This window comes from Solanum tuberosum, unplaced genomic scaffold (assembly GCF_000226075.1).
Source record: "Solanum tuberosum cultivar DM 1-3 516 R44 unplaced genomic scaffold, SolTub_3.0 scf00315, whole genome shotgun sequence".
NCBI classification, from domain to species: domain Eukaryota; kingdom Viridiplantae; phylum Streptophyta; class Magnoliopsida; order Solanales; family Solanaceae; genus Solanum; species Solanum tuberosum.
In genome coordinates, this window is record NW_006239239.1 from 721,855 (window position 1) to 732,824 (window position 10,970).

The 10,970-nt window shown below is 34.5% G+C and overlaps 2 protein-coding genes across 2 annotated transcripts in view; both read left to right on the forward strand.

The window, feature by feature from the left end:
- The first annotated feature begins 4,708 nt into the window (after nt 1–4,708).
- Nucleotides 4,709–7,877, forward strand: LOC102587336 (ferric reduction oxidase 2-like). Its single transcript, XM_006360148.1, has 8 exons — nt 4,709–4,895; nt 5,133–5,232; nt 5,404–5,598; nt 5,686–5,920; nt 6,003–6,330; nt 6,428–6,671; nt 6,908–7,620; nt 7,738–7,877. The coding sequence occupies exons 1-8, from the start codon at nt 4,709–4,711 to the stop codon at nt 7,875–7,877; spliced, it is 2,142 nt and encodes a 713-aa protein (XP_006360210.1).
- Nucleotides 7,878–8,213: 336 nt separating this feature from the next.
- Nucleotides 8,214–10,970, forward strand: part of LOC102583468 (transcription initiation factor TFIID subunit 13-like) — a 3,876-nt gene continuing 1,119 nt past the window's right edge. Inside the window, exons 1-5 of the mRNA XM_006360139.2 lie at nt 8,214–8,311; nt 9,109–9,248; nt 9,336–9,373; nt 10,094–10,153; nt 10,292–10,366. Of these exons, the coding sequence (XP_006360201.1) occupies nt 9,140–9,248; nt 9,336–9,373; nt 10,094–10,153; nt 10,292–10,366 (282 nt within the window). The 5' untranslated portion in view covers nt 8,214–8,311; nt 9,109–9,139. The remainder of the gene's footprint in view (nt 8,312–9,108; nt 9,249–9,335; nt 9,374–10,093; nt 10,154–10,291; nt 10,367–10,970) is intronic.

Below are 10,970 nucleotides of genomic sequence, written 5' to 3' on the forward strand. Positions count from 1 at the left end.
GAGGGTTTAAATTAAAGTATTAAAAGTAGGGGGTGGTAGGGGGTGTTGGGGAAGTGAAAAAGGTAAATAAATCTGTTGGGGGGGCCCACTAGCCGTTGCTCCAACGGTCCCCAACGGATATAATTTTAAAACAAAATAAAAAATAAAAAATAAAAATTGAGGGGATCCCGCGAAACCGACCGATTCAGCCGGGCCGGGACCAAAGGGTGAACCGACCCCTAATCGGTCCCCTATCCCAAACCCCTCCCAACCCGTGAGAACTTATGGGACCGGGTCCGGCGAGCCGATTCTCGAACCGGTCGCGGGCCGGGGAGGGGCTGGCCGACCCGGTCCCCCTGCCAGCCCTACCCAGATCACCTCAACGATATAGAAAGGTGGAAAGAAAATATCGTTCCTTACAAGATATAGCAAGAACAATGTTGTTGGATCAAAATCTCCCTGATCACTTTTGGGCAGAAGCAATCGAATCTGTTGCCGAAGAGTTAGCTCCTGCAGAGGTTGAATCGACTACCCCAGCTGACAAAACCACTATCCCTAGGGAATGGAGATACAGTGCAAGCTACCTTGAAAATTTTATCTTGGGAAAACCAGATGATAAAAGTCAGACTAGATCTTCACTACGAAAGCAAGAACCAGAAGCTCGTGTATCCCAAATAGAATTCAAATGAATAAATGGATGAGTCATGGATACAAGCTATGAAACAAGAACTTGATCAATTCGAGAAATATCAACTTACAAATAAAGCAATTAGAAAATGGAATTTTCATCAATCAAGGAAATGCGGTTGATGAAAAACTATATCGAGGAATGACTGGATATTTACTATATCTCACTACAAGTCGATCAAACATCATGTTCAACATTTGCAAAGGTTTCAATCTGCCCCAAAAGAATCGCATCTCACTGCAGTAAAACGAATCAATCCGATATTTTATTGGAATATCCAAAATGGGACCATGGTATCATTTCTTTGAAAAATTTAATTTATCTGAATTTTTAGATGCTGACTTTGCAGGTGATAAAAATACAGTAAAAGCACTAGTGAAACATGTCAATTCTTGGGAAAATCTCTTATTTCCTAGCATAGTAAGAAGCAGACCTCCATACCACTTCAACTACTGAATCCAAATATCTTGCAGTTGGAAGCTGTGGTACTCAGCTTCTTTGGGTGACACATCAATCATTGGACTACAACTTATCTTTTGAAGACGTTCCAATATTCTGTGATTGTACAATGCTATTAGTTTATCCAAATATACTCTGTATCAATCCAGGGCATCTTTTTATTCGTGATCTTGTTGAAAATGGTGATTTCTTGCTTGGGTTTGTTGACTCTAAAAATCTTGAAATTATCGTGCTCAACAATAAATTCTTTACTCTACTACTTGTCTAGTTGTTCTTGCTATTTTGTTTTACTTTTTGATTATGTCAAAGGGGGAGAATTCAAATAACTATACTAGAAGCATACAAAAATGGGGAGCATACAGAAAGGGGGAGTTAGAAAATTGATAAACAAGGAAGTTAAACTAAATCATATATTTAAATTTGTCATTATCAAAAAGGGGGAGATTGTTAACTTATAATGTTTTGTATAATGACAAACTACCTTGTGTCGCAGGAAAATCAAGACTAGTGTATTTGTGTTAGATACACAAAATCCTACAGATTGATGCTTCAAGAATCAAATCAGCAGCAATGAATTAAGGAGAAGATTGATTCACTCAAATCAATCTAACCAAAGATTGAGTTATTCAAAACAATCTAAACTCAATGAATCAAATCAAATCTTGCAAGATAAGCATGCCTTTCAAAGAAGATTTGACATTGCTGGAACTCAATCAAAGATGATTTATATTAAATCAAGCATGAGAATAAAAAAGGAAGAACGCCAAAGAAGGAAAGAAACAAGCTGCCCTCACTGAAGCAACGCCTCCATCATTCACGGGATACAGAATTGAAGCAATCACAATCCTAGCGTCTGACTAGGATGAAGTAATCTGGAAGATAGACACTCAAATCAGCCAAGTATCAAGACTACAAGAAGATCCTCAAAAGAAGGAAGAATATTAAGATCACACAAATATCTTCAAGAGAAGGAAGAAAATCAAGATTATAAGAAGATCTCTAAAGAAGGAAAATCAGCGAGTATCAAGATCACATAAATATCTTCCAGAGAAGGAAGAGAATCAAGATCACCAGAAGATCTCCAAAGAAGGAAGGAATCGGCTAGCTCATATGGACATGAATCAACCAGCCGAAATCAAGGACTCAGCTATGATCCTTGATTTGAAATACCCTTGGGTTATTCCTTAACAAGAGCAGTCCTCAAACACTATATAATCCTCTCCTAGCCTTAGTTGTGAAGTACGCACTTCACTTGAACTTATATTGTAATCTTCATTTATCTTTCATAAAGCTTTGTACACACTTGAGTGAACAATTGAAAAGAAAAGAGAAAAAAAGATCTGAGTGTATGTTATACAAGTAGAGATTGTGTCGAAGAAGAAGATCTGATTTGCATATCAGACGGGGCTCTTAATTGTAACATTCTGTAACACCCAAGTTCTCAACAAGCTCTTAAGGAAACCCTTGTAACCCAAGGGGACTGGAAGTAGGCACCACATCGGTGTTCCAAATCAGTATAAACTCTCTGTGTCATTTACTTACTGCTTTTACTATCTCTGTATATCTGTTTAACTAACGTGCAAGTTAGTCGACTGACCAAAGTAGGAAGTCGACTGAAGGAAATTTTAATTCACACTCCCCCCCCCTCTCTTGACTTTAAAAGTGAACAAAGAAAGCAATAATTTAGGGAAAACAATGACAAAAAGGGGCGATGTAAATGGGTCTTGTAAGTTGAAGAAAATAAAGAAAAGGTAATTGAATTTTTTGAGTTTGAGTGAAGAAGATAATGGAAAAGAAAGAATTGAGAAAGTACGAAAAAAAATAAAAGAAAAAAAAAGAAAAAAATATTTTTCTAATTAAATAAATACGGAATTTTTTTATTTTTTTTACTTTTGGCTAAGTTCACTCGCTATTGGAGAGTGAACTACACTCTACATGCCACGTAGACTCATAATGGGATAATAAATTCATTCTAAGTAAGAACAAGATGGTAATAGGACCCCTGCAAAATTTAAGTATCTTCTTAAAAAACAGGTCTTACAATATTCTAATCTATAAGTACTTGTTCAAATTAACTTTTTAGAAAAGTGCTTTTGAAGAGAAATAATTTGTGTTTGACTAATCTTTTTTAAAAAGTATTTTTGAGAGTCAAATTATGAAAAAGGACAAGTATAATATACTTTTAATATTAAGATTATTTTATAGAGAGAAACTATTTAAATCCATTATAAAAAAAGTAATTTATTTTTATTAAATTAAAATGTACATATTAAAATTTTCAATTAATATTATACCTTTTGGGAGGGTTGAAATCTTTAACTGTTTTTTTTTTTCTAATCTCGCAAAAATTTGTTCTTACCTTTTTTTTCTAAATCTACAATTTTTTTTTACATAAAGTAATACATAAAATATAAAATAATAATATTTATACGTAAATAAAATATAAAAAAAAATTCTTAAATGAAACTTAACCAAACTTATGAGATATGCTAATTAATTAGTAAGAGCGAACCCTGGGTATGGAAAAAATCCTGTTGGGAGCGCCACCCACGAATGAGTCCTACAGTGCGCGATCCGAATTTAGTCGGAGCTCTAATGTGAGCTCCAGACGCCGGGTGGAAAACCTAAAAAAGAAGAAGATATATATTGGTAAATATGTATATATTGAAGGAATATTTTAGTGTTGCAAAAAAATAATTATCTATTTTTGCTTCTGCCTTTTTTAAAAAACAGAAATTTTTAGCTTCTTCCCACCAACCGTAAAACTGTTTTACTTCCGTTTAAAAGAAGTTTATTGATCCCTCATTTTTTAAATTTATTTTCCCAAAATAAATGTTTTAACCCGTCAACAACAATGCCAAATAGGATCTAGTGTCATTTCTTAACTTGACCCAAAAATGACATAATATTAAATGAGCTCAGTTACAGTTACAGAACATACCAAAAAAGACGCTAGTTCATTGCCAGACTAAAAAAAGCCAAAAAGAGGAATAGGGGATATTTGCACTTTTGTCTCTATTTTGTGTTGATTTTTAATTTATATTCTTGGTAATAAAAATATTTTTTATTTGAAATAAATTTATATTTTCAGATTATAATAGTTCACAAGTTATGCTCGATCATATTCTCGATTTCTAAAGAACTGATTTTTCAGCAGGTTTAAATTCCATTATCAAAGAAAGCAAATATTAAAAATCAGTCCATATGAATGATAACAATTAAAAACCCGCACAACGTTCAATTTTAAGGTGTAAATTATACTCTCTATTCCATATTAACTGAATTTATAAGACAATATACCCCTGTTAAAAAAAACATTTAAGGACATAATTTAAATCATACTTTCTACTATTATTCTTTGTGAAATCATATATATAACTTTGTAAGTAGCATAATTTATCTCTAGAAAATATCAAACTTTATTTTAAAAAAAAGGACAAATATAGAAAAAAAAAATGATGTAACAATCAAATGGTCAAAAGGGGAGTGAGTCTTCTTTTCCTTTATTTTAACTTGTATTGAATTTCATCCATTTTAAATAAGAGCCAAAAGACTAATATTTCTCGCAGACAAAAAAGGGGAATGGATGCCAAAGAAATTCTTGTTCAAAAAATGAGTTGGAATATTCAACAAGCAATAAAGCTTCTTGTTTTGTTGATTTTAATGGGCTACTTCATGATTTGGATAATGATGCCCACAAACACATTTTATTTGCATTGGTTGCCTCATCTTTATGCTAAACTCAATTCCACTTACTTAGGACAACAAGGTTTCATTTCTCCTAATTCTTCCACCCTTTTATTTGTTTCATTATGCCACGTTACCTCACGTGCGTGCTTGATTCTTTTTTTATGAGGAATGGTAGTGAAACTTGAAACAAGGACCTTTGTGTTAGTTTTGTTACATGTTATTTTGTTTTATGTAATTATGTATGTAACATTCAATCTTCAATACATTTAGTCAATCATTTTTGGACTTTCAAGTGTTCATGCTTTTTGCTTTGCAGGTTCAAACATTTTGATTTATACATTTCCAGTTCTGTTCATTGCTACTTTGGGATGTATTTTCCTCCATTTAGTCAAGTATGCTAATGTACATGATGAAAGGTAGGTAGTGTATTGTTCTATTATGACTTATATGATACTGTAGACATCGAAATTTTTGTAAGACTCTACAAGATGATTTATTTATTTATGGTTGATTTATTTTCCATATGTTTAAAATTTGTTGCAAACAGATACAGTTCCTTTATTTTCTTTGTTGTTTTATGGTAACAGAACCTCAAAAGGTACTCGTTTCGACTCATGGAGTCGACCAGCGATTACGAAAGGTCCTTTAGGCATTGTTTCATGGATAGAATTGTGTTTCTTATTCATGTTCACTGCCCTTCTCATTTGGTCAATCTCATCTTACACACATGGCATGTTCAAGACTATAACCAGACAATCTGCAGCAATGATGGGAGTAAAAGTGTAAGATTTTACTGAAATCTTGAACTCTGTTTCTTGTTTTTAACACAATGACAAGTGAAATGATGGATGAAAATGATGATTGGACAGATGGCAAGCTAAATTACAAAATGTGGCTCTCATGCTAGGCCTTGTAGGAAACATCTGTCTAGCTTTTCTCTTCTTTCCAGTAACTAGAGGATCATCCATTTTGCGACTCTTCGGACTCACATCAGAGTCTAGTGTCAAGTATCATATTTGGCTTGGGCATGCTGTCATGGCTCTCTTCACTGCTCATGGTTTATGTTTCATAATCTTCTGGGCTGATACTCATCAGCTTTCGATAGTATGTCAACGTCTCCCTTGAGTATGAAAATAGAGCAGTACATTGGTGACCTATTTACAATTTTGTTTTGCGAAAAATGCAGATGTTGGAATGGAATAAAGTTGGAATTTCCATTGTGGCTGGAGAAGTGTCCTTGCTTGCAGGAATAGCTATGTGGATGACAAGTTTCCCGCGAATCAGGAGAAAGTTGTTCGAGCTTTTTTTCTATACACATCATCTCTACATTATCTTCGTAGTGTTCTTCGTATTCCATGTTGGATTTACCTACTCCTGCATCACTCTTCCTGGATTTTACCTCTTCTTGATTGACCGGTATTTGAGATTCTTACAATCCCAACAATGCGTTTGCTTGGTTTCTGCACGTGTTTTACCTTGCCAAGCAGTGGAACTAAACTTCTCTAAAAGTCCAGGTGATTAACTCACTCTATGGTACAATGGAATTTCAATCCATTGATACATGTCGTTGTCGCGGTGTTATCATTTTGTATTTTTATATTCTGATTTCAGGGCTATGGTACAATCCAACGAGTTCAGTTTTCATAAATGTGCCTAGTATTTCAAAGTTGCAGTGGCATCCATTTACAGTGACTTCCAACAGTAACATGGAACCTGAGAAACTCAGCATTGTCATAAAAAGTGAAGGGAAATGGTCTCAGAAACTGTTTGAAAAGCTCTCATCGACTACGCCAGGACATCATCTTCAAGTTTCTCTAGAGGGTCCTTATGGACCGAGTTCAACCCAATTCTTGAGGTATCAAACAAATTAATTTCTCAGATGGTCATTCAACTAAAAGTTATCATCTCAGAAAGTGAGTCACTTTCTTTGTGGAAGCTAAGAAAAATGAAATCAAGAAGAATGACGACTTTCTGAGAAAATGACTATTAGTTGAGTGGTTATCTGAGAAATAAACCCGATGTCAAACTATAGATGGAACAGTTACTTTTGGTTTCCAAAATTTCTTACTTGATGTGGAAAATTGCTTGCAGACATGATATGCTAGTTATGGTGAGTGGAGGCAGTGGCATAACTCCTTTTATATCAATCATCAGAGAGCTGATTTATATTGCTGGTTCAACAGGCTGCAAGATCCCAAAAGTTCTCCTTGTTGCTGCTTTCAAGAAATCAACGGATCTCGCCATGCTGGAACTTCTCCTTCCCCTTTCAGGAACCAACTACAATATGTCGCGACTACAGATACAGATTGAAGCATATGTAACAAGAGAGACAGAACCTCTAAAAGACAACCAAAAGTTCCTCAAAACACTATGGCTTAAGCCCAATGCATCAGAAAGACCAGTTTCCGCAGTTTTAGGCCAGAACAATTGGCTTTGGCTTGGGGCTGTAATCACATCCTCTTTCATCATGTTTCTTCTGCTCATTGCCATTCTAAACCAGTATTACATTTACCCCATTGACCATAACACGGGGATGATATATTCGTATTCTGAAAGAGCAGCTCTCAGTATGTTGCTTTTATGTGTGTCTATAGCTGTAACTGCATCAGCTGCCTTTGTTTGGAATAAGAAACAGAAGGCCAAGGAAATGGTGCAGATTCAGAACAACGACATACCAACACCGATGACTTCTCCAGGTACAGGCTCATGGTTTAACAACGCGGATATAGAGCTGGAAAGTCTACCATTTCAAACGTTTACTCGAGCAACACAAGTACACTATGGTGTAAGGCCTAATCTAAAAAGTATGTTAAGCTTGAACTCTTTACTCCTTTTACTACTAGCTAAGAAGCACAAGTACATTATTCTGATGAATTATCTGATATTTTCATTTCTAAAACATAGGGATATTTGTTTTGCAGAGATAGTTACAGAGTGTGAAGAATCAAATGTTGGAGTTATTGTTAGTGGTCCAAGAAGAATGAAGCAAGAAATAGCAACAATTTGTTCATCCTGTGTAGGCACCAACCTTCATTTTGAATCCATCAGCTTTAGCTGGTAATACATGTAGAGTTTGTGCGCGAGTACGGAGGTGAAACTTTGAAAAATTGTATTAAAACTTTATTAAAATATCTAAATGATAGTTGTAATACAATTCGGATTCAATATTATATATTATTATAAATTCAACGACTATTATTTCGGAACAAATATAATACATTTATAACAACGTAAACTAATTTAAATAGCATTGAAATGTATGAAATTCACATATAATACTTTTAACATATTTGTATTAAAAATGTTTCGGTAAGAATAAAAATAGAACTATGATTCGTAATTAAGACAATATATAATTTATTATATCTTAAATATAAAAAATCTTCGAAGGAAAAAAGGAAATTGTGATTTGTTACCAAATAATTTCTCATATAAATCCCGGCGAATACCCTTCTTTCAGAGATTTTGTCTTCTTGCTCGTCGACACCATTGCAGGTTTCTCTTCAGATTTCTCAATCTCTTTTCAGCTCCTTATTCCTACGATTTCCTAACGAAAATGTAATTGCGACTGTCGAAATTACTGTTAAATGTATTTCCATGTTGTTGTATCTTCTACTTTTTCATCAACACCTTCATATTCCTGCTAGCTGATCATTTGATGAACTTGTTTATTCAGTAATGGCTTCGACGCAATATACATACTGGAAAGAAAAGCTTAAAATTGACTTATTTTACATGCTTTAAAGCCAAAACCCTAACTATTAAGCACTCTTGCCTGGGTTAGATAAAATCACTTTTCTATTTAATCGAACACTACAAAAGTGATTAAAAATTATTTTGGCTTAAAATAAGTAAATCCAAAAATAACCTAAATAAGCATGTTTATGAGCTATAAGCTATAAGCTCATCCGAAGAGGTGTTAACTTGCACAGTAGATATAATTTTCAATTTTTAACGAAATCTATTATTTGATGATCATATACAGTAAAATAATGTTTTTTGTCTAGTGAATCATATGGATTGTGTTTATATTGGGTGCTGCATAGAGGACTGTATGTTCCAGTTATATGATGATTGATGAGCTCCCTTTTATACAGAATGGATTTTGAGTTAATTTGTAGACCAGTTAAGTTGGTGATATCCATTACAAGAACTATGGAAGGACATTCTTTATGCATTCAGTTTATAGTTTATTTTCTATGGTGCTTAGCTTGCATGATGTATCTATCTGATAATATGATGTGTTTGATTGATGGTGTTTGTTAACGATGGTAATGACATGACTTTGGCAGGTCGAGAAGTGGACGTTATAATAAATAGAAAATGAACAACACTTCTGCAGGGCTACCCTCAAATGCAGCTAGAGTACGAGGAGCATCACAACCTTCGGAAAGTTCACTTAAAAGGAAACGCGGCATGTTTCAGAAAGACCGTCAGTGACTATTAGATAGATGTGATAATAATATTAATTCACTTCACCTTGTTTAATTTTTTAACATTTCTTTTATTTATTACATAGTGCAACGCATGATGTATGGTTTTGGAGATGTTATCAATGTAAGATGCCTCTCTGTTTCACCTGTTCATCTTTTTGTTGTTTTCATCTGTGTATGTCCATGGTGTTTATACTCGTGAATTGTTATGATTATGGCATGCTGCTTTGCCTAGTTTTTTGTCTCTACATGCATTGATAGTGGGAAAATTTGCAGTTTGTGTGTGTCCAGATTGAATATGGCCTTTACTTATTGCTTTCTGTTTAACGACGTGCTAATAACACCATTCTCTGTCTATGAGAAATACTTTAATCTTCTTAGACAACAGTTCTAAACTTGTGTCTAGGTTCTAGCAAGTAAAAATAATGTTTGGAGGGGCTTTTGGGAGGACTGAGGACCTGTGCTAATTCTTAGGAAAGAACAGAAATTCACGAGTTGGGAGTTCTGTAATGATATTGTCTAGTTGTTTTTAAAAATGGATAACCTTCTTTGCTGGAGTACGGTCCTCTTTCTGTTTTACTGCATGTTGCTTTCCCTGCTCTCCATTATAAAATAGAGATAATTTTGCTGGAAGAATTTCTTCTTGCTATGTTTCCTCTTGTGGCTTTAAGTTTATTGTTTCTTATTTAGTCAACTGATACTGGACTTCAAAAGGAATTGGCGGTTAATGCCTTATAAATATCAAACTTTTAGTCTAAAAGTTGCACTGATTCTGTTTTTCTATGAGTCATTGGTATTATTTCATCCCTTAATCTTTACTGAACTTCTAGTGCTGCACTGTCAGCCAATTCCAGAAACTGTGGCACTTGTGGAAGACATTGTGGTGGATTATGTCACTGATATGGTGAGTTGAATTTACTAGTATCCAGTGCTATTCCTCTTGCATGAAGCTTTGCATTTTACACAATTTAGTTTCTATTAGTATTTGATTGTAGAAGAAACATGCATTTGGTCCTACCATTTTAGCTTTCAACTTGCGTAGGTGCACAAAGCTCAGGATATTGCAACCAAAAGGGGGAAGCTTTTGACAGAGGGCTTTCTGTTCTTAATTAGAAAGGTAGGCCTTCTCATGTACTCAACATGCATATATATACGCATATCTGCATCTGACCGTTCGTTTGTAGCAATATGGTGAATATTTCGTTGAAAAATGTCCTTCCTAATTTTGCTCAATGAGAGGTCTGTGAGTTTTCTATATAATTTTCAATTGAACTTCAAGGAAAATATTAGGACCTGCTGATTAGTGGTACAAACCCATATACAAGTTTCTGGATATATAGCCAAGTGTAGTTGGACAGAAGCTGAGCTTTCTAGTTTGCTCATCTCAAGCCTAATTACTAATTCAAGGTTTTATTTGTTGCAATTATTTTGGCTTACCTCATGTGTGTTAATACTGTTCTCACACTGAATAATTGGTTTTATTATGATATATCATAGTTTAGCATGTATCACCATGATAGAATCAATTTCTTGTATGCTTGTGCCTGATAAATATGAAACTCTTTTGGACTAGTTCAATGCTTCCATGCCAACTAGAAATGCTGAGAATAGTCAGCTTCTTATTATATTGATTTAAGTTGCACGGACTCTTCATTTTTGCTGTTGAATTTCCATGGACAAATTTTGGTGGGGGGGGGGGGGGGGGGGGTTTTTTTTTGGGG